Source organism: Vollenhovia emeryi, unplaced genomic scaffold (genome assembly GCF_000949405.1).
Source record: "Vollenhovia emeryi isolate VEMERY1.0 unplaced genomic scaffold, V.emery_V1.0 DF939433.1, whole genome shotgun sequence".
NCBI lineage: Eukaryota > Metazoa > Arthropoda > Insecta > Hymenoptera > Formicidae > Vollenhovia > Vollenhovia emeryi.
In genome coordinates, this window is record NW_011966933.1 from 22,655 (window position 1) to 46,604 (window position 23,950).

General features: G+C 36.5%; 2 protein-coding genes across 7 annotated transcripts; both read right to left on the reverse strand.

The window, feature by feature from the left end:
• Positions 1–1,223: 1,223 nt before the first annotated feature.
• On the reverse strand, positions 1,224–13,470 carry LOC105557667 (hexosaminidase D-like). Of its 5 annotated transcripts, none has more exons than XM_012004971.1 (10): positions 13,232–13,470; positions 13,086–13,140; positions 9,752–9,967; positions 9,218–9,566; positions 9,061–9,135; positions 8,265–8,460; positions 7,913–8,188; positions 6,656–6,742; positions 6,488–6,576; positions 1,224–1,245 (listed from the first exon to the last, which is right to left on the reverse strand). In XM_012004971.1, the coding sequence occupies exons 1-10, from the start codon at positions 13,279–13,281 to the stop codon at positions 1,241–1,243; spliced, it is 1,398 nt and encodes a 465-aa protein (XP_011860361.1). In that variant the 5' UTR covers positions 13,282–13,470; the 3' UTR covers positions 1,224–1,240. The 5 variants fall into 5 exon arrangements, with proteins under 5 accessions (XP_011860361.1, XP_011860359.1, XP_011860362.1 ...); XM_012004969.1 differs by lacking the exon at positions 1,224–1,245 and adding an exon at positions 1,784–1,896; XM_012004970.1 differs by lacking the exon at positions 1,224–1,245 and adding an exon at positions 2,344–2,485.
• Positions 13,471–16,824: 3,354 nt separating this feature from the next.
• On the reverse strand, positions 16,825–23,340 carry LOC105557669 (ubiquitin carboxyl-terminal hydrolase 22). Of its 2 annotated transcripts, none has more exons than XM_012004973.1 (7): positions 22,602–23,340; positions 20,290–20,422; positions 19,348–19,563; positions 18,794–19,208; positions 18,126–18,554; positions 17,872–18,039; positions 16,825–17,733 (listed from the first exon to the last, which is right to left on the reverse strand). In XM_012004973.1, the coding sequence occupies exons 1-7, from the start codon at positions 22,719–22,721 to the stop codon at positions 17,691–17,693; spliced, it is 1,524 nt and encodes a 507-aa protein (XP_011860363.1). In that variant the 5' UTR covers positions 22,722–23,340; the 3' UTR covers positions 16,825–17,690. The 2 variants fall into 2 exon arrangements, with proteins under 2 accessions (XP_011860363.1, XP_011860364.1); XM_012004974.1 differs by having other exon boundaries at positions 17,872–18,021; positions 22,602–23,337.
• Positions 23,341–23,950: the final 610 nt, after the last annotated feature.

The following is a 23,950-nucleotide window of genomic DNA, read 5'->3' on the forward strand; positions in this document are numbered from 1 at the left end:
TGTACGTAGAAATTTTTATATCATCGTTGAAACATTTATTTCTTTGTAAAAATATCTATAAAATAGTATCACAAATTACAATGTTCTCAAATCAAGAAATTATTGCAAATAGTACTTCATGAAAATGTACAATTTTGTAAAAATTAGTACAAAACTGTACTAGTTTAAAAAGTTTGAGAAACAACGAAATCTTAAAGAATTAAAACATCTGCTTACTTGTAGAATATTACAAAAATTAACAAAAGTGTTCCAATTCTAGCATTATGTTGATTTTTATAACACTTTTTAAATTTACGTAGAATTTCTTAGATTCTGGCAGTTATATTTAATTCTTTTGTAGAATTTTGTGGAATTATTTCCAGCAGGGGATAAAGGTGTTTACGCGCAAATGCAAGGCCTAATGCGATCAGTGGAGGTTGAAAATATATATAAAGTAACTATTAATGTAACTATCAAATTAGTTACTATAAGTTATCGAAAAAATGTAACTGAGTTAAGTTACAGTTACAGATGTAGAGAAAGTAGCGAAGTTAAGTTAGAGTTACCAAAAAGAAGTAACTGTAACTGTAACTTCATTACAAGTAACGAGTTACTTCCCAACCCTGAATCTACATATACTTGCTAATAAAAAGATAAACGCCTTTCATCGAGACGTAGACAAGCAATGATGTTTTGTTTTATTGACGTATAACAATAACGTAGGACATCACATCACCAGAAGGTAAAATTAAATTTTACGTGCCATCATATGTATATGTACAATCTTGGCTCAGTTCCAAAATTGGTTTCCTCAAGTGACACAATTCGGCTTCAAGAATTCGATGGCATTATTTTCTGAAAGGATTACTAATTAACTTCTAATATTAATAAAATTATTACTCTTAATAACGTGTATGAAGAGATATTTTTTTCTCCGTACACTCTACTGATCAGGAAATATAATGGAGATAAAAATAGTCCTAATACCTCAAGCCTGACAATTTTTATATTATATTTATGACGTTAAAAGTTGGGAGCAATGGGAAACAAGTGCATTTCATATTGTAACACCATAAATAAAAATACCGTAAAGTACTCTTGTCGCTGGCTTTCAAGGGCTGCTGCTAGAAGCGTCTTATACTTCTCTTCTAAAGATCCCATCAAGCTACATAGTTCGTTCCGTCTTTCCGAACACAAACGCAAACACAATTCGCTCTTCTGTTCTTGAAATTGCAATTGCAAAATCTTAATCTCGAGATTTTTATTCTGCAACATCGTACAGATTAAAAGTTTCGTCTCATATAATTCAACTTTGCTAAAGATACTGATAATAATAATAATAACGATAAAAAGTGATAAAATATTTTAAGGAAAAATTAAGATGCTCGAATTGTAGAGATTATTTTGAATAAAAGTTCTTAGAACTATAGATAGTACTCTAATAATGCGTCGCAACTTCTTTTCACAGACGTGTTTTATAGTGTCATTCAGCTTCCTCAGCTTTACGACGGTTCTCTTGAGCATTCGAACTTTCGACGCAAGGCTTCGAATCTGGGCTCGAGCTGTCAACTGTTTCACGCGATTCCGTAATCGAAATGCTTCGTTGTTTATCTTCTCATTGCTTCCTCGACATTTTGCCGTTAACACTTGCCTTAATTGTTTATTTTGAATTCGAAGATCTTGGAGCATTGCGGCCAATATATCAATACGATATTTGCAAAGCTCCAAGTGGTTTTCCTCTGTCATATCATCGTCGCGACAATGCGAAGCATTCACGCTCAAGCTCGATATAGAATTATGAAAGTTTGATTGATTTCGTAGGCGATTTCTCTGGTCCGACATTCGGCTTAACGCTGAACCATCCTGATGACTTCTGTCCCAATCAGACAGTTCGCTCAAAGATGAGCCAAAGCAAACCTGATGAAGATAAAAATTACAATATAAAATATCTATTATCAATGTTTAATGTAGATTTAATGGAGAAATAAAACAATCATTTTAATATGATATTAATAATTTTTATGATATTAAACGTTTTGTTAAAATATCACTTTGTATCAGGCGTCTCTGGAAACAACTTTCGAAACGCTTCCATTTGATGTTGTCCTGGAAGGAATGCAAAGACTAAAACTAATAACAAAATACCGCGTGACAAGACGATTGCAACGGCGTTAACAGGTTATTAGACGGTTCAGTCCTAAATATTCCTTCGAGCATGCCTGCTCTTAGCTGTCGAGAGAGCTCCAACAAATATTCGTTCCTCAAATTACGTTGCGAGACGATCGAGTTTAATTTCTCGAGCCAGATTCTGCATAAATCAGCCTCTTTCACAGATCTCAGATTCAATATGTACGTTCTGACATGTGTCAAAGTTCGCTTAAAATGTTCATCCAATTTTAAAGCTTCTTGCTCGTCGGGTTCCTTTACTTTCGACATTGTCTTATAAGCTGACAACGCGTAGGTTACTTGACTCATGACTTGACTGACACGGGCCAATCATTATCCACTACAAGGAGAGACAGAAGTACAAAGAACTACTATCAAATCGCTCTACAAGTATACGAGAAACATATGAAAAATGATACACATTGTACATACAACAGCTAAATAACTGCTATTTCCAAAGGATCTACGCACGAGAAAATATGTATACTACACAATCTGATTTATTTTTCTCTCTTCTAATTACTTTGTTATACGTGTTACATTTACTCTCATTCTCTTATACAATACGCTAAATAATTGTTTATAGACCAGTTACTATCGTTTATCACAAAAAATAGAGACGTTATATACAAAAAATATAAAGTACATTACGTTGAAACTAATATAGTTAGAAGTTCGCTTTCGCTATTTACTATGACGAGATGAGAAAGACATATATGCGGCACAACGTTATCAATATTTTCTAATATTTTTATCTAAATGGATATATACCATTGCGCGTCTATTTACATTAAAAAAAAGACTGCAAATACATATAAGCAAAGTGTTGTCTTTCACAGTACATGTATTTGTTTTCTTATTTCAAGTCTATTAATCTCGTAATCTTACTAGTCTATGCTACGAAAGAGACACTGGCTTACTAGAAATTAATATTTGCATACATTTAAAATAAAAGTAATGGATTAAATATCGATTTGTCCCTTAATTATTAAATATCATTTTGTAATTTAACCATAATTACCCTTTCATAGCCAAGATATCACAGAGCATCTTGTATAATCGACAAGAGTTCTCTTGCTTTTGTATGCAGTAATAAAATAATTCATCTCTTCCTTAGAAAACTATATTTTCTTTTTATGTTTTATTGGTTTTTCTTTTTTAAAAATAAGTTAACGTCAAAGTAGGAGACCATCTAACATTTTATATAAATAGAGGAAAAGATGGAAATATATATGGAACCTTGCTAGTAATAGGAATCTCTCTTAAAAATATTTAGCTGTACTTTATACGTGACTGAAACTTGTTTATTAAGTTACCATTTGTGACATAAAAACGTTTAAATCACTTGTTTTGCGATAACCATAGAGTAAAAGAGCTATTTCTCTTTTGTTGATTTTCGAATATTAGAAAGGTATATAAAACTGTGTTTATTTTCGAGTGTTCGCGATTAACAGGTAGTTTTTACACTTTTAGTGCCAGACGCTTTATACAGGGTGTCAGTGGATAAGGCTTCTTTTTTGTGTAGATAGAGCGGACCACATTGAATCAAAAATTCCTCTATCATTTTGTAATTTTCGCAATATACAGGGTGGTCAGTTTAAGTGTGGACATGGAAATATCTCGAAAACTGTGTATCGGATCAAAAAAATGGTCGGAGTAAAAGTTGTTTGTCTCGAAGGGGTCTATCCATTAGAACCAAAATACCCCCCCCCCCCCCGAAGGGGAGAGGGGTAACTTTGAAATTTTCAATGGAAACCCCCATTTTTTACTGTAGATTTGGATTCTCCAAAAAACAATACATTAAATAAACTCAGGATTTGTACCATTTTCTTCAACAGATGGCGTTACAATCGATAAAAACCGAAGAGGGCGATTTAAGTGTAGACATGGAAATATCTCGAAAACTATGCATCGAATCAAAAAAATAGTCGGAGTAAATACTGCTACGTCCACGTCGTTGTTCGATCCTGGGTTATGCTGAATGCAGTTTCTTCACAAAATTTAACATGCCTGGCTTCCGTTTTTCATCAAGTGCACATATCGTGCAATTTCCGTAAAATATAATTTCTGCAATTATAACTCCATGTGTCACGCCTCGTACAAGAATTTCGATAACAACTTTCATTCGTTACTATGGAATAATGGGTGCTGTAAAAAAATAGGGGTTTCCATTGAAGATTTCAAAGTTACCCCTTCCCCCTCAGGGGTGGGAGTGGAGGGTCCATTTTGGTTCCAATGGATAAGCCCCTTCGAGACAAACAACTTTTACTCCGACTACTTTTTTTTATCCGATGCAGTTTTCGAGATATTTCCATGTTCACACTTAAACTGACCACCCTGCATATAAAAAATAGCTGTCTAAGCCCAGCCTCGCTCGCAGCCCCAGTCCCAGGCCACGATAAGATACGGCCCGCGCTGGAACGTTGCTAGGCGCGCGGGAGTTTATTAAAATCGACAACAGCTATGCACAGGGTGTCAGACTCGTTAGTAGCCAAACTAAAAATTATGGTAGATTGGGTTAAACTGAGAAGAAAAGTCATGTACCGTTGTGCAAAATTAGCAATAGTTATTGCGTAATTGATAAAAACGTCTGGCCGAATAAGGACACAAGGAGCGGAAGGACCCGGTAGGCATGCAAAATGGTGTATTTGTTTATATCTCCTAGGACGCGATAGCGAGAGGTGGAGAGGACGTCGCTCGTCGCGTGACTCCACCTCTCGCTACCGCGTCCTAGGAGATATAAACAAATAAACTATTTTGCATGCCTGCCAGGTCCGGCCTTCCGCTCCTTGTGCGCTCATTCGACCAGACGTTTTTATCAATTACGCGATAACTACTGCTAATTTTGCACAACGGTACATGACTTTTCTTCTCAGTTTAACCCAATCTACCATAATTTTTAGTTTGGCTACTAACGAATCTGACACCCTATAATATGATAAATAACTCTCCGCGTGTGCCTACCAATATCGGTCGTGGGCCGGTCACATCGCCATTATGGACCCTCAAGGTAACTATTGGTTCAATGTTTCATGGGATTTCTAGACACAATGAGTGCGTAGAAGTTGAAAAAAAGGAATACATTTGCAATTTTTGCCAGTAAAGATAAAATTTTTCTCTTGTTTCTTTTTTAAAGTAATTTTTTAAATTATTTGTTTTTATAACAATTATTTTTTATATTTATTTTCCACTGTGTATTTTACAAAATTTCTTTTAATAAATAAAATACTTTTTTACAAGTTATTCTACCTACGTTTATAAATTTTTTATTTCCCGCATTCAAAAAATAGGTCCATATTAGTAGTACATTAATTATGTCTTACCATTCAACTACTTACTTTTTTAGTTTCGTTATACAGCTTTTTTTGTAATTGGAGAATTGAAAGTTAGAAATAGATATCAATAGAATAAGGAACTTATGCATATCAGAATTGACAAAATTGAGCTAATTTACAAAAAATTGCTTAAAAACAAAGTGAGGTTCCATATTCCCATCTCTTTCTCTACACATGTGTATAAATATTATACAGGGTGCTACGCAACATATTGAAGACCAGTCATGGGAAGGTAGAGCGGACTAAGACAAACAGAAAAGTCCTGTACTACTTTGCGCTTGGACGAATAGTTATCGAAATACTGAATTTTAAAAATCGCCGTATTAGTCCAACCCACTGGCAAATGCAAGCGCGCAGTGAGTAGCGAACTTTGACGCAGCGCGGGGAAACGTGCGAGTGGTCGCATAAGCGGCGGACGAGCAGCGGCGCGCCTCGCCTCCCTACTCCTCGCAGGGCATCGCCTCGCCATCCTACTCCTCGGCTCGCTACACACCGCCTCGAGCGGGATCGCTAAGCGGACGCATCTCACCGCGCGCTTACATTCGCCAGTAGGTTGGGCTAATACGTCGATTTTTAAAATTCAGTATCTCGATAACTATTCGTCCAAGCGCAAAATAGTACCTGAATTAGGCCGATAATAATTACGATTTTGTAAAATTTTATATAACTTTTCTTCTCAGTTTAACCCAATCTACTATAATCTTTGGGGTCGTCCATATCGAATCTGACACCCTGTATATACACAGTGTATATGTCCGCGCGCATACATGTATGCATATAGCGACCTACTATATACAAAAATAATTTCATTCTACATCCAAGAAATATTCGATTATTCAATTTATGATTGTGATTGCTTTTCAAAAGTGTTGATTACATATATGTTCAAAGTCGGATCGCTGATTTTTTAAACAAAAGCTATTATACGCGACTATTTATTTTCAACTGATTCTCCGTGGTTTGTTTCAACTCTATCAACTTTACTTTTAATGGCTGAACATTAGTACCTATCCACTCTTCAATCATCGATGAAAAGAAAATTGCTTCCATCTGAACTCGCAGATAACCTTCCAAAGAAGACAATTCCAATAATAATCTGGAATAATATATTATGTACCCGGAATTCGCGATGCAGTATACTTTCATGTAGATGGTCTTACTGTAAAATTACTTACTCTGTAAAAGCAGGTACCAAGTTCTCCAGTTGCATGGGATTCGTGTAATTGTTTGCTACCTGCCACGGATTCATCCACGTCACGATCCTATCATAGGAAACAATTTACTTTATGAATACAATTGACATTCAACTTAATCTCTCAGCTTCTCTAGATTTCTAATATTTCAGAGAAAGATCTTTCGTTTTCTCTACATATATGTTTATAAACCCATACAGCACAGATGGTTGCAGTTACATTGCAGAAACGTTGCAATCTTGCAGAGACATTGCAGGGATATAAAATTGCAAACTTTCGATAGCAATATTGCAGTAATGTTTCAAAAATAATGAAAATACATACTATATTTTCTATTTAAACAATTTTTCTAATTACGAGAATTTTATAATGTTATTTTCGTTGATACCAATAATGCGCGAATTATTAAGTACTTGATCAGTGCGGTGTTGCTCGCAATCTCCATCTATTGCGAAGCGACATAACCCCCTTAGGTTGCTTCGCAATAGCTTGTTACGTATTGAAAAAGGCCCGAATGTAATTAGTAAATTCTCTGCTTATGTACAACAAATTATTCCAAAAATATTGCACTGCAACATTGCTATAATGTTGCACTGCAATCTTTCTGAGGGCGGACATTTCAACGTTACTGCAATCCTCCAGAAACGTTGCAGCAATATTGCGCAACGTTGCTGCAATATTGCAATCTTGCAATGTAACATTTCTGCAATCTTCCTGCAATCTTTCTGTGCTGTGTGGGAAACTAATCATCCTTCTCGTGTATTTATATGTTATGTGTAAATAATATTGTTTCTTCAATATTTAATTCAAAATAAATTAAGACACGATAAACTTTTTGTAATATAATACAAGTTTAAACTAAAATTAATGGGGTAATATTTTTCGCAATAAAATTAATTTACAGGACGGGGAAAAGGGGGGGTATTGAATGCTAAATGTAGCATCAGAAAAATGCGAATTGCATTTGAAAAATAATTATCGATTCGAATACGTGAATCTGCTGACGATAATAATTCCACGTGTAAGATAAACTGCGTTATGTCCGAAAAAGAAGTCTGCGCGTAGAACTAATGTGATTCAGAAAGATATAAGATTTGCAAGTTGGACTACCTACATCTTGCCTTGTGACCCACATTGGCGTGTTCTCATATGTTGTTTAGTTTTAGATAGGGGCCTTACTTGAAAGTTTATTATTAAACTAAAATATTCGGAGTAATTTTAAACTGTTTTTGCGCTTACTGATCGCTGGTGACGATATTGTGAAATTTTGTCTTGAAGTTGAGAAACCACTCCATGCCCACAGCAATTTGCCATCCAGGAAAAAGCAAATTGCTAGGAATCGGGACTGGTCTGAGCTGCGGAGTTATATGCAATGGATGATCGATATAGCCCAAGCTCTTTGCTACCTGCATGTGCGTTTGCTCTGAATAGCCGTAAAGCCAAACTTTCAAGCATAGAGCTAAAGACGGTATCGCCGTGGGCAACAATTCACACATCGTGGCATAATGATCGTACCTAAAATCATAATTGACCAATGTCCAGGCTCAAGGTCTCAAGATAGCTTGTAGAAAACTTTCCTGACGTTTCTCACCTTGACCAACCGGTGAATGCTGTACCACGAAATTCGTGCACCTTACTCACGTGAACACCCAATTCCTCTAACCATTTTTCATGATTGCTTATATGATGTCGAATTACAGGTATGTGTTGCGCGGAACCAGTAGCTCCTTTAAATGCAGTTGCTGCCCAGATATTCGGAAATACCGCGCTGTACTTATCCCACAATCCTAATAATTTGACAATCTAGTAAATATTTCTAAATTTTTTTATATACAGGGTATCCAACACCAACTGTACATCTTCATTATATGTTCCTTCGACAAATAGTTATCGAGATATTGTACTCTAAAGAGATTTCAAAATTATCAAGTTAACGAAAGTTGAGGTACCTACTATTGTAACAACATATTCTTGAGACCAAGTTAAGTTAAAAGACCTCTATTACTCCTTCCTCCAACAAATAGTTATTAAGATATCATACATTAAATATTGAAAAAGTTACCAAGTTTTTCTTGAATATCTTAAAAAATATTTGACAAAAAAATTTAAGACAAAAGTTGTTCAAATTAATGAGTAAAAAAAGATAATGCAATAAAAAACAGGGGTTTTTGTTCAAAAATTTTAAGATGATCTTTACGTGGCCTTGACAACGCTGTTCAAGGTCGTACTAATATTATTATATAATGCATTATTTAAAACCTTACAACTTTTGTATCGAAAAGTTTTCATGAAAATGTGTCATCTACTTCTACAAGAAATCTGAAATGTATAGATGTCTTGGACACCTTGTATAATGGAATAAAGACACAAAGGAGAAAAGTGTTTACCATCAGGTAATGCAAAATTGTCTCTGGGATTGTAATGCCATACCATTGGTTCCACATATTTGCCGATGTAATGTTCTGTAAAAAGAAAAAAAGAAAGATTAGTTGTGTAAAGAACGTCCGTGTGACAAAATGATGCAAACAGACTCTATCAAGATACCGTTCAATATCTGTAAGTCTATCGATCTCAGCATGTCATCCCAGATAATGATTTTCAAGTATGGATAGGTTTCCTGAATGTATTGGGCTATCGCCAGAATGTGTTCAAGGTACAACGATGATTTGCCATATTTGCTAGCTGCGGCTCGTTTAGTACAAACAGAGCAAAGGCCCAGGTGCCACACTTCATCGGAGCCTATGTGCAAATACTGTATGTCAGGATGAAAACTAACGATCTGACGTATTAATGACTTCACCACCGGAAGAGTTCTCGGATTTGACGGGCAGATGGAACTTGGAAAAGGTTCTACCTCGCGCAGCGATCTCCACTCGTCGTGTTTCAAGATAAACTGGAAATAAACCAGCATATCAATATGATGGCTGGAATTTGAGAATAATTGTCATCTGTTGAATTATGACTTTGAAAATGAGAGAAATGCAATATTAAACAGCAAGTACAAATTTACAAAAATACAATTACAACCCATACGAAATAACTCAATGTAAAAATTAATAAAATAAGTTTTGCTTGTACCTCCATATGCCCGAAAGTTTGTACCAATGGGACAACTGCCAAACCGCAATCGCCCGCTATCTGCAGGATGTGCCTAGCCTCCTGAATCGTGTATCCACTCGCCAAACTGCTCGGACCATTGCTTCCTATCGGAGAGAGTTCCCGGTTGTAGGGAAACGTGTCCTCCCATTCCAGCAATAATCCGGTAGCTCCCCATGTTCGCAACAGCGGAAAGAGCTGTAAATTTTCTATTGGATCATAAGAATAAAAATAAGCGCGCAGACAAAAACCAAGAGAAAAAGTCACTATGACAATTGTTGTTCGTTCAATGTTAAGTATTGGCAACCACGACTAAGATTCAAGATCTAAGTACTTGAATTCAAAGAAAGAAATGTGACTCATCTCGCAAGTCCCGCTATTGTCAGCTTTTAAATTATAACTCTCTGCGTGCGTATCAGAGTTAAGATATCTTGATATTCTTTTATATATGTATTGTTTTAAGCAGCAACGAAATATCTGTTCTCGTGCCCTTCCGTGCACGTTATAAATTGACTATAATTCAATGTTAACAAAAGCAAAAAAGCAAAATGCTAACGGTATTCCAATAAGCAAACTGTTCGTAATATGACAACAAATTAATAGTATAATACTTTTACTTATTCTTACACAATTCCCTGTAATAAATCATGCTACAAACATTCGCAAGTCACAATAAGGCGTTATTTCAGTGCTAAATTTTTATCAAATTGCTCACTCACAATTTTGAGAAATTTACAGTTAAAATTGTAAAAGAGCTATTTTAGTATATTTTTGCTTATCATAATCACAATATGTGATTCGTTGAAGTAATTTGCCAACTTTGACATCAGGTTAGTATTCAGCGACCTGAAAAACTTCAAGTTTACATAATATAATGAAAAAATGTTTCATTGACCCTTATCCAGATAGCCAATTGACGTTGTCATTTTGACATCAAAATGCCAACAAATGACATCTTTGACGTAATAATTTTTCTCAATAATGCAATCAATAATGGCACGACAAACTTCCGAGGACTAAAAGTTCTAATGTGTTTAATTTTGATTGTAACAAGACTTCTCCAATGCTTACATATACCAAATAAGTATACCAAAGTACATTAAAATAACTATTTTTTTGCAACTTTAACTGCAGATTTCTCAAAATTGTGACGTGACAGTACAATTTAGTAAACGGGATCGTGTTCAGCGATCAAAAAGGGAAATTATTATCCTTCTTGTGCTTTGTTTTATTGAACAGTGTAACATTGAAATAAAGTGTCTCATTTTGACTTTTGAAAGCTCGCAGCTAAACGGTCCAGAGAGATTTGTGACTTATTGTGACTTCTGATCAGCATCGTACAAACTTATTTATTTTCAAAGTTTTATTCGATTCCACCGAAATGCAATTTCCATAAAAACCATATGTGATTCTTTGCCGTCGTATTGTATGCAGATGTCATGTTTCTGTTAACATTCTGCCGAAGAAATTAGTAGCACACTGTCCGCACAAAGTTTTCTACCAAGTAAGGACCTCAGCAGAACGACTGATCTGTACTTTCAAGACAATACTTGAGTTTTTGTTTCAAGTAACGCACAGTAAGGGTCTTAACAGAATGACTTGTAATTTCAAAACAATATTTATAAAATACTTATTTATTATTAGTAATCGAATAGTAAAATTGTTACTTGCGTGTATTAACATACGTTTATTCCTTGCAAACTTTGTCTTCGTATTTAAAACTTGAGATGTAACACAGTATGGGCCCGAGTAGAATGGCTATATTGTACTGTCAAGACACAAGACAGCCAGCTAACCATTTGCTCGCAGATTGTTAACACTCGGAGAAAGAATTTCTTGCGAAGTAAGCTTGCTAAGTCCAGAGCCTACTGTGTCCTCAAGTGCACTCCAATTGCAACTAAAAATTGTAATCACATTCTGATTGTCAAATTGAGTGCAACATGAGAGTAGACATGTCATTAGCAATACAACGACAGACGACACACCAAATCGAGAGCAGATTTGTCAATCGCACGCTGCCAAAAGATTTGCACCAACTGACCAGTAAATCTGTCTGCTGGCCAGTTGGTGCAAACGGCAGATTGACAACAGAAACTGAGCAGGATTTGTCGTTTCTATTTCTTCTTTTACCGGAGAGTGCAAGAGAGCTTAGCACCAGAAATGTAAATCAAGCCAACAAACAACAAAGTTTACTACCAATTTGTCGACAAGTTACGTCAGCAGACTGCTCGGTTTTTGTCAGCAATCCGCTATCACCTGTAACAATCTTCTTTGTGGTCTTTCAGCAGATCTACTTGCTATTTGCCGTCACTCTGTCGTGTAGTCTGCGAACAGATGTTGAGAAATTTCTACTACAATTTTGCTCACAATGTTTTTCAATAACAAAACATATTTCTTATCAGCAACTTTTCAGAAAACAGAATTTGTCAGATGTTGTCTCCGCAGAAATGGTTATTGGGGCAGTTAGTGCGTCACTTCGAGACAAAGGCCCATACCCTGAATCCTCTTTTATCGCTAAAAGTGCCACTAAAATTGGTTTTTCAAGAATTCTTATTGGCCGAAAAGATCTTTTAACGGGAGCATTCGTCGATAAAAGAGGATTCAGATGGGTAAAAGGGCCAAAGACCTTAAAATACAAAACGTCTCAAGAGTACGAGACAGTCGTTCTGCTCAGACCTTATTGCATGCGTTATTCGTGACTTAAAAACAATGCCTTGAAATTACAAATCAGCTATTCTTGCCAGGGCCCTGTCTTATTCCTCAAGTTTTATGCAAACCTATAAAAATAACAATTTTACTGTACGATGATTGATAATGATAAGAAATAAAAATTTTATAAACATCTGAAAATTACAAGTCATGTCATTCTGTTAACGTTCTCCAAGCAGTTAAAATACAAATTTCGACAGCATAGTACATATTTGCGTAGTTTCTCCCTCCCTCCCTCTCTCTCTCTGTATCGTAACCATAAACAAGACGCCTCGGGCGCGCGATTACAATACTCAAGGTTCAATTAATAGGTTTGTTTTCTGTTGCTGCACTGGTCAACTAGTGCAGTAAGCTAGAATGAGAGAATATATACTTGTCTTACTCTAATTTATTGCACTAGTTGACCAGTGCAGGAACAGAAAACAAACCTCACGATATATGAGAGAAACCAGGTTACTGGGACAGCGCGAGAAAAGGACATGTCTACGCTCGTCGTACAGGATTTTAAAGGGTAAAACCGTTGAAACGGTTGTGCGACGCGAGCCCCGAGATGCGCTGCCGCGAGAAACGAGGCTATCGCCGTCGAGCGTTTATGAGCAGCAAGTACCTTTTCGAAGTAGCAGGTCCGCGGCGGTGCGCCCTTCAAATCAAGGTGGACCAGCCTGGAAAAGAAAGAGCGATTCTCTAGGTCGCGACACTTGGTGCGTCAAGAGATACACAAGGATTTGTGTCGGTCGGTCCGGTTACCCTTACCTGTGCGAGCCCAACGTCAAGGCGTCCATCTTTCCTTCCATTCCACTCATCGCTCGGACGACATTGGTCGGAAACGGAGAGCGACGGCTTTTCGCGCGGAACGAGTGGACCCACAAATCCGCGCGAATATCAGACCTGTTATTCTCATCGAGACGGCTATGGAGTACATCCACGCATATCTTCCATACTCTGTCACTTCCGTCCTCCCCTAGCGGAACAAAATTCTATAAATAACTACAAAAAATTGACTTGAAGTAGAAATTTTTATATCTTCGTTGAAACATTAATTTTTTTGTAAAAATGTCTACGAAATAGTACCAGAAATTACAATGTTCTCGAATCAAGAAATTATTGCAAGTAGTATTTCATGAAAATGTACAATTTTGTAAAATTTTTTTAAAATTTGAGAAACAACAAAATCTTAAAGAATTAAAACGTCTGCTTGTAGAATATTACAAAAATTAACAAAAGTGTTCCAATTCTAGCATTTTTATAACGCTTTTTAAATTTACGTAGAATTTCTTAGATTCTGCAGGCAGTATACTTCTTTTATTTTGAAGAATTTTGTAGAATGATTTCCGGCAGGGTCGACCTTGGTGAAAATGTTTTATCGAAAATATGATTAAATTTTGCTTTGAAAATCTCTACCAATTGGTCTCGTTTCATTATTATTTTGATATTTCAAAAAGTTTTCATTAAAATGTTTTAGTTAAATTCAATAAATTTCTAATATTTTATAATTGTTTTATTATTTTTCAACAGTATACTTTAACTTCTCTTATACACATGTCACAGTGTGTCATATTGAATTTCATAAGAAAAATTACGATTTATTTTGAAATACATACAGTATTTTTTCAATAATTTTTATTTTATTTTTTATTAATTTTGTAGTACTTCTAGCATATTTTCATCAAGAGAATTATGCTCGTTGAATGACAAGAGCGAAAAGAAGATCGCGGAGGAATTGTATGATCGATTTTGAGTGTCCCAACGGAGCTAATCCATCGAGCTAATCAATTATGGCTGTTATTCATAAACTGATCTTACATTGCGTACCAAACGTTTGAGATCGTATAAGATTTAAAATATTATTTCTAACAATAAGATTTTAAAATATTCCAACGAAACACTATCTTAGGCCCAGTTTTTCATTTTCTAGATAACCAGAAATTGGTCGATTTTCTGTCTTTTCTTAAATAATAATATAGAAAAAGATGGAGATTCGACAAGTTCGATTCGATTTCAGACCGATATACGCGCATTAATTACAAAATTGAATCCCCAGGGGATCAATTCTGTATCTTACGCTATAGTAAAAATGCTAGAACAGTGAGTTATAGCTTTGTCACTTTCTAACTGTTCCCTTAGAAAGAGACAAGCTGCTCACTTTTAGCATTTTCACAAATATATTGTAAGAAACATAATTGACCCCCAGATCAGGACAAGTCAAGTTCAATTTTTTCAATGTAATTCCGAATTTTTTATCGTATATCCTTATAGTCTTCGTTGGAACGTTTTCAGAACAGTAAATAAAATTTCTTTTGATTGAGAAATTCCTGAAGTATTAAAAAATTTGTTATGATACTTTTTAATATAAATTACATATGTATATAAAATATGAAATATATTATAAAGTAAAGGATCTGATCATCAAAGGTAAGTTCTGAGAAGGATTTAGCTATCTAAAGAAAAATCGAGTAAGGACCTACCTTTTCAAAGCAGGTTTAATTTAAAATACATTTTCAAAATGTTCGTTAACAGCTTGACAGTATGCTCGCTCGTAAATAGTTAATGCTGAAACAGCATTCCTAATTTCATCAAAGATTTAATGATGTAAAACATCCATACAGTTGGTAGTTTTGTTGTGCTTTACTCTTGAGATAGCCCCAGAGAAAATAGTCGAGAGGTCTGGCGATTGAGCTGGCCACTCAATCGGACCTCTCCTCTCCTATCCATCGTTCAACGAAAACTTTGTTTAACTGATTATAAACATCTCTTCCATAACATGTCGCAGCACCATTCTCAGACATTGGAACCAAGTATTCTCAATATCTTTACTGACAATAGCTACTATCACGAGAACCCTCTTTAGCTATGCAGTCAACTACGACAATATGTTAACATTATGCTAGCTGTACTTAACTCATTCAAACATTGAATTCATATTCCTAGCATCAGTTGCTGGCATTTTATTTCCATACATTGCTTGAGCAGTACTGGCTATCTGGGAATACGAAGCTAATGAGACTGAATGAGGTGGCGAGCGTGGCGCAGAGAAAATTGCGCTGCTCAGTAAACAAATAAACGGAAATATCCGAGTTCAAATCCACGAACACCGCTGATTTTATCGGATGTTACCTCACGAAGGGAAGCGGTAACCCAACGAGAGTATTCTGCCACGCACATATCCTTTTACCCTACCTAGGGTGGAGCACCTAATAATTGGGAATCACCCCTGCCGGTCCCAAGCTCGGATAAAAGAGGCTTCGAGGACGAGACCAGCAACCTACCCTCGGTAAAAAATACCAAACGCTCACAGAACCGATAGTTCGCCTCAGACCATGAGGCGAATTAATCGGAAAAACAAGCCCAAGCCTACTTCAAGTGGAAGAAAAAGAGACTGAAGGATGCTATTTCAAATACTTCTTGCAATAAGAAAATTAAAATTCACAAACATGAGTTTTCCATTTTAATCTTTATAGAAATTAAGCAATATTCAATAAGACTAGCCACTTAAAAAGATAAAGAGATATTGCCGGATATGAGTGTCTTAACAACAATTATTCAATTAACCAAATCCATCCTTTCAAATTTATTGGAAATATCCTTTTTGTAAACATTCTATATATGCTCACTAGACTGTCTATTTAACCTTTAGTCAACCATATTGTACAATATTTACTTTATAAAAAACGTTTTTTATTGAATATTTGTTCGTTCCTCTGGTGATTTAAGTTGAAGAAATGTATGCTAATGAGTTTGGATAAAACAATTTTTATTTTTTGTATAGATGTGCTTTACTCTTATAACGTTACAACCACATGTATGGTAGAATCATCTTTCAAACATATAACATTATTCACAAACATGTTTTGCTCAGTGTGTGGATTGACACAAACATCCTAATGATTAATTGAATCTAGTTCTCAACTTTTATGAAAGACACTGAAAAAATGAACTTTGGCATGTCTTTGTCTCGATGAACTTGATAGAAAACCAACGAGCACAGAATAAAATTTTCGACAATGCAAGAATGGAAAATTCGCACAATTTCTCACTTCCAGCATCAATGAGATAATGTGAGTCCATTAAAATATACAGCTACATACTAGTTTTATTTTTACTTTTAGTTTCCATGAAGTTGTCATATCAGTAAATGGATTTTTATTTGTATTTTGTACTCGCTAATAAAAAATCCGTTTTTCAAGCGAGTCATTATTCGTTAATTAAAATAATTAACCTAGAACGTTATATTTCCAATTATTTGGCACTTTGGTTGCGACACACCTTATGCTCATGCAATAATAAAATATACAATATAAAAAAGAAAAGAGAGGAATTTAAAAGTGGAACAGGCAACCAGAGCAACAGTTTGTCGAGCAGCGATTTTTATTATACAAAGTCTAGTGAAAGAGTTTGTCTCAACTCAATGTTTTCATACTTAATGTAATATGTTATTTCATCTGTACAAAGTCGCCTAGGGATGGTCGTATTAAATAAATTATATTATGTATAGCGCGTACGGAAAAATATCATTTTTTATGAAATATTGAATTTCATGATAGTGAAGTTTTACTCTTTGCATTACCGAAGAGGAATCTATTTGTCTTTCTGAAATTTTACTTAAATTGGTAACATTAATTGTCTGTAATTATATAGCAGTCTAATTTGTAAATATAAAACATTATAAAAATTCTATTTTATGGTGAATAAAGATTGATTAATGATATATTAGATGATCTGAGGTTTGACAAATCGTATAACTCGATACCACACGTATGCCGTGATGAAGTGCTTTTTTCAGAGATCGGATCAACATTTCGTTGGCAAAAATTAAGAGGACAATACATACGAGGTCCATCCCTAGACGTAAGGTGTATACAATGCATATTTCTGAGTGTGTATGTGTGTGTGTGTGTGTGTATGTCAAGGGTAGGAGTATAACAACAGTCAGCGATATACAAAAATTGCAATCGGTTGATTTAAAAAATTGAGCTAATCTTAATCTATGTTCTTACAGTACGTTCATAGATGTCGATAGGGCAAGTCAGTCAACGTAACCCATCGAACATAAAAGGCGCCGGCGGAAACCAAAAGGCGACGATGACAATAATTTATATCTGGCAAACATAAAATGTCACCGACGTCCAGCTTCAGCAGCGATTTTTAACTTTTTGTTAAATAAATTAATTACACTTGATTCACATTCTCTCTTTCCTTTCAGACTTGTATCGTTTTAACCGTACTCCAAAATTTGCTTGTGATAAAATAGGAGATATCTAAAAAGTAAAAAATTTTACTTAACAATTGAGAGAACGATTTATCTCCTTTTCTATACATTCGCTAAGAAATTCTAATTAATCTAGGTATTACAATTGATTCTTATCTATTTTGATAATCGCGCTATTTTATCTTACCCTTCGCTGGTCAAGACATCCTTCAACTTGGCTCGTGTAATCAAATGATCATTGCATTTGAACCATTGATCTCTCTGTTGTCTGATAAAAGCAGTATAATGTCCAGTCTCTAAGGAACCTTCGTGATTTATTACGGCGAATAGAGAGTACCTATTATTAATAATCATACTTTAATTCAATATACATATTTTTAAACATGTCGGTTAAAACAATAATGTTGGTTATCCATAATTGAATAGAGAAAATAACGTTACCTGTTGTCACTGAAGCTCATATCCTCTCCATTCTTCGACAAGCTATCTAGCATGGCGCTATTGTTGTTACCGTTGCGCCTATGCGACATGAACGGCGTCATATCTAATTGTTCTGGAAACGAGATAAATGTGGAGATTTTCTTCTTAAAAATCTTATCTTGGATGATGAAGTGCTCGAAACGCTTTAGGTGAAAAATTGCCACGATCGGCAATTGCTTCATCGTTAACTGCTTTGTGCTCTCTTGATAAGTCTCGCAGTTGCTACATTTGATCTTTGCACTAGAACCTAGATGTTCAGCTCTGGTAAATTTTTCCAGACAATCTAGCAAGGAAGTGGGTGACCCGGGCGTATCAGAACCAGAGGCACCAGCTGCTGAAGTTAGATCCAAAGATATGTCCCAAAATGGATCTATTGTGGTAGACACACCACTGAGAAAAGAAAAATTAAGCATATCAGATGAGCCATGTCTAATGTATTTAAATATAGTAAAGATTCCGAATGTAATAAATGGACATGGCTTAATAATAATTATTTTATCCTACACAGAGTAAGCATGCTATGCAATTGCTTTAAAGTATAACTAGATATTTTATGTGTAGACTCTATGATACGTTTCTTCTATATCTACCAAGTATACTTTCCTAGAGAGAAAGATTGGCATACTTACTTGCAAGCCTGACAAACAACATCGCTTTGAAGGCACCCGGTAAATATCTGATCGATGATACATTTGCAATGATGAGGGTTGTCTTTAACTAGTATCGGAGCAGCTTCGCAGTGTCTGTGGAGGACGTCCAGTGTAGCAATGAAGAATTCGTGGGCGTCCTGCTGTTCGTAACCTGCCAGATGTCTGACGTGGGTCCAAATCAGATGGAGAAGTTTGTGAAGTGTCAGCGGGGCCTTGTTGCCGGAATAGAACTCCTGGAACAAATGGGATACCTCGCAGACCAGACAGCGACTCGGTTGCGGGCAGTGGTGACGGTCAGCAAGGAAGTAGTCTCGTAACAGTGGAGTGTGAATCAGTGCCTGTACGATGCAGTTTACGAAACAGGTATTTCCGAGATTGATCAGTCCCCTTAAACCTGAAACCGAAGCGGCATGAATTCTTACTCAAGAAATTATATATTGTATTTTCTTGAAAATGACGTATCAATCAAATAAAGCCCATTATTAGCGTTACACTGAGTTATGCAGACCACTAAGTTTGAGATTTTCTGTTACCTATAGTGGAATTTTCTACAACGCGTCTTCGGCGCGGATGTTTTCGCAGCAACTCCGCCTCTATCTGCGTGGGTTCCCACGTACGATAGAATTCTCCGAAGCTCAAGGATTTTGCCGACTCGCTCCATTGCGCTTTCGCCACTGTTAACAATTCTCTATCGTATACATAGTCGCCGCATTGGAAGCACAGAATATTCCCATAACACAGATCAACAGCTGCAATAATAAACTAACAAATAAGAAAGCACAAAAACAGTCGATTGATTAGCTATAAAATATATAAGTCCCATTATACAATTTCGTTTGTATTATATTATGTATGTATACATACATATACGCAGGGTGCTAAAAACTAAGTGCCATACACTTGTGTGATGAAAGAATAGACGAGTACAAGCATTTTAATGATGAGCGTTTAATTGAATCGTCACAACGTCTGCGATGCAATGATTTTATTTCGTCAATTTGATATATGTATTTACAATAACTGTTCAAAGTTACGGCCTCCAACGTTCCGACAAGAGTCACAGCGATGGAGCAATGACTGCCGCGTTCTTTGGAATGTGTCGGATGGTTTCAAATGCCTCTACGATGCGAGCGACCAGATCATCCTCGGATTCGACTTGTTCGGAATAAATCATATTTTTCATTGCACCCCGGAAAAAGAAGTCGAGAGGCATTACATCTGGTGACCTTGCAGGCCACGTCACAGGTCCACCCCGTCCGATCTACCTGCATTGCACGAGTTGTGACGATTCAATTAAACGCCCGTCACGCCGTAATAAAACGTCACCGACCCATGGTTCCTGTACTTAAAATGCTTATACTCGTCTATTCTTTCATCACACAAATTTATGGCACTTAGTTTTTTAGCACCCTGTATATATGTTTAACGAAGTTTGAATATATAGAAGAGATCTAAACTGATAAATATTCCATTACCTAGAAAATGTTTCTTCGTTTTCGCATGTTCTTGTATGTGACCTTTTACGTAGCAGCCAAAAAATATGCAATGAAGACAAGAATGTAGGCGATCCTTATAAGTTTTACATGTGTGACATAAACAGCTCACAGCCTGCAAATTATTTGTTAATTCTGATATGTATGTTGCGCATTATTAGGTATGTTCAGGATATTCTGATCACAATTAGAATATTTAATTATCTATTAGGATATAATCTAACATGGTTTTTCAGCAAATAAAAAATATCAATCTAAAAACTTATAAATATTTAATTTAAAAATATAAAATAATTATATTATCATAAAACACGCGACAAATATGCTAAATGATTGTACCCAGTGACAAAGTACTATTGGAGAACTCCGAGGGGTAAAGCGGACCAAAGATACCCAGTAGGCATTACTTTATCCTATTTTATCTTGTTTTATCTTTATAATGCCCCAGCAAGGCTTAATACCCAAACTAATGCCCAAAGCTGATTATCAATGATTGGGAAGAACAGAACAGAAGGGGAAGTGTATTATCTTTAAGATAATTGAAGAGTTCAGACATTATCGATCGTTTTGATATTAAAGATTAAAAACAGTTTTTTAAAAATAAAAGAAGAAACAGGGTGAAAGAGTGGTATCTATGAGTGAAAATTGTTTTTAATAATTTGGAAGGATAAATTCAAGGATACGATATATATATATATTTAATATCCTTATATTTAATTGCAATTTTTCTTTATTTTTAACATTTTATAAGGTTTAAGGAAATTCTCTCAAGCATAATTAATTTTAACAGGCTATTGTTATTTTGTGGATCAAAAGTAAAAATAGCATAGAACATGGTATATGATACCTAATTTTAGTAAATTGATTTTTCAAAGCCAGTGCTTTAAAGGTCAATAAATAAACACGGAAAATAAGCCATTTTTGTAAGAAATTTTTGAAACTGAACATTCTAAGTAATTAAAGTAATTTAGGGTAAAATACTTAATGTTTGGAAGAAACACATTTTTTTACCGAATTTTTAACCTGAAATATGTTTTCTTTACTACCCTTTTAATCTTCAGTTACAATTTCCCGATATAATTAAATATCTAAACGATTCGTTCATAATTAAATTTTGTGTGTGTGTATGTGTCCATAGTAATAAGTAGAGATGTATCTTCGGGGAGGTAGACATTAAAGACTCATCACTCGATAATTTTTTGGCAAGAAAAATAATGGGCTAGGACTAGACGAGGACACGCACGCGCGCGCGCGCATATTACTTTACATATGTATATTCCCACGCAACTTACAAATAAACATATTTTACGTAATAACATACATAATTAATATATTGTTAAATTCTTATTTCCGCGGATGACAATAACAATGAAAATAATATATTATTATTGTCTATTATTTTTAGCAGGCTGTACTAGAGTTTATTTTTCTCTTTCCAATGTGGAGGGAGAAAGATAAACTCTGGACCAGTGCAGCCAATTCAGCTAAAAAGAGCAGATTCAATAATGGAGATTTCGGTAAAAAAAATGCAATATTTTGTCGTGAATGATTACATACATAGTATGTATAAGGCATTTTTCAGTAAGGGGCCCAACGACTCATTTCATCCTTGTCATTTGCCAAAGTTAAACAAAGGCGATTTACCGTGCTACACCGTGTCAACTGTGCTCTTGCTGAAAAACGCCAACACACTTACACAAAACGTCTGTATAAATAATTTCAATTACGTTTAAACCACGCACTGTGTTCTGCATTTATTGGCTCACATTGGCCTTCCCTCATCGATTCTTTATCTTTTCTGGAGCTTTTACCACTCTTCTTGTTAAATAATTTCAGTTACAAACAATTCAAAGTTAATACTGTATAGATTAATCACACAAATATTGGCAGCGACGTAAAATTCATAAAATCGGTAATTTCGTCACCTTTATAGTTTATCCCTGAATCTCGCTGTGTTGTACCGAGACAGCAGATATTTGAAAAAATCCCGCCATGGCTATCGATGAAAAACAATACTCGTATACTATTCTAAACATTTACAGACTTCATGCTCCAAATACTACCGAAGGAGCAACGGGGAGGTTAAATGTATCAATAGAGAAAGAGAGAGTGAGAAAGAGAGGGTGAGAAAGAGAGAACCAAATAGAGAGAGAGAGAGAGAGAGAAAGAGAGAAAGACAGGGGGAAAGCATAACGGGAGCGAGCAAGCGAGACGCGAGGAGCAGAGTGGATCTCTGAAAAGTGGATGACAAAGAACTTGGATGACAAACGCACGCAAAAAGAACTTGGGCGTACCTTCCTGACGCGCGCCTCGGTCGATGTACTGGTCACAAAATACGAGTGTATCACTTTGTACGGCTGAATACCTTTGGCTGCTTTAAAATTATTCAAATGTATGCAGCCATGGTCGCTCATCTCAGGCTAGCAGGAGCGACGCCGCCGACCTGATCGTACGTCCTCCTCCGCCGCGACTCTTTACGTCCGATACCGTCGGCGGCTCCCGTCGAGATCCTCCAGCGACACGAATGCGACGTGCACAATCCGAATTTTACGAGAATAACGGCGACGGCAATGACGTGGGGGGCGTAACTCGCTGCTGGCCTTGGCAGGAGCACGCGTGTCGTTGACATGGAAAAAGAGAGTGGGCCTTTGGGGAATAAGAGCGTAAGCAAGGGTAGGCTTTCTTCTTCCAACCGCGTGCGAAGAGGCGATCAGTCGATTGGATGGGACCGCTGTCAACCGCGGTAGAAGAGAGAGCGAGAAACGCAGCGAGTAATGGCGAAAACGCAGGGATGGAAGGGGGAGTGGTGCGTCGCGATGCGGCGTGGCACGACAGTCAACGTATACGATGCAACAGCCTGTACACGCCTTCAGCTCTCGCTTACACTCTCCTTCCAATCCTTGTCTCGTCCTCACGCGTCTACCGCGTTTTCAACCTCGCTTCGGCCCGACCACGGACACCAGCCGGTCACTGCCGACGCCGCGTGTCGCCGGCGAAGGGAGGCGTCATTCCAACGATCGCGGAAGCGACATCTACCCATGGATTTTATCATGGAGTCAATGATGGTAGATGGGCCGGGTTTTTGGCGCATGCGCGCGGTGAAAACTGGTGAAAACAGTAAGGGTGCTTTCACATGGAGCGTAAATTGCGTAGCGTAACCACTGAGGGTGCCGTCCCATGGCGCGTATCGCGATACGCGCGTATCAGGCGTATCGAACTCTACGACCAATCACAGACAATCCGCTGTTTTTCGTACGCCGGAGTTTGGCCCCTACTGTCCCATGGAGCGGATTACGCGGAAGCGGACCAGCGGATCGCCAATCACGGAATCTTTCTGATAGAGCCCTTTCAAGATTCCGTTGAAACGGATCCGTGGATTGGCGATCCGCTGGTTACGCTTCCGCTTAATACGCTCCATGGGACTCCACCCTAACCTGTTCGTATCTCGTTGCAAAACGTGTTAACCCAATACGTCGTCTATGGATGTGTTCGAAAATGGATTTAGTTACTGCCAGTGAAAACAGTATAGTTGGTAGCAATGAAAATTACTGGTGCTGCGTTTTTCGCACGCCAGTAAAGTCAATAAGGCTGGGTCTACATTGGATGTCGTAAGTTGAATAATGAACTGTGATTGGTCAATTCC

Bases quoted from the DNA above. Each gene is read 5' to 3' on its own strand.
- LOC105557667 (XM_012004968.1), bottom strand. From the start codon at position 13,281: ATGAGTGGAATGGAAGGAAAGATGGACGCCTTGACGTTGGGCTCGCAC. The intron at 9,136-9,217 runs GTATCTTGATAG...TTCTTTTTACAG, and splicing joins AGACTTACAGATATTGAACG to AACATTACATCGGCAAATAT. The intron at 8,189-8,264 runs GTGAGAAACGTC...TTATGATTTTAG, and splicing joins GCATTCACCGGTTGGTCAAG to GTACGATCATTATGCCACGA.
- LOC105557669 (XM_012004973.1), bottom strand. From the start codon at position 22,721: ATGAGCGACCATGGCTGCATACATTTGAATAATTTTAAAGCAGCCAAA. The intron at 19,209-19,347 runs GTAACAGAAAAT...CTTCGGTTTCAG, and splicing joins TGTAGAAAATTCCACTATAG to GTTTAAGGGGACTGATCAAT. The intron at 18,555-18,793 runs GTAAGTATGCCA...TTCTTTTCTCAG, and splicing joins GTTGTTTGTCAGGCTTGCAA to TGGTGTGTCTACCACAATAG.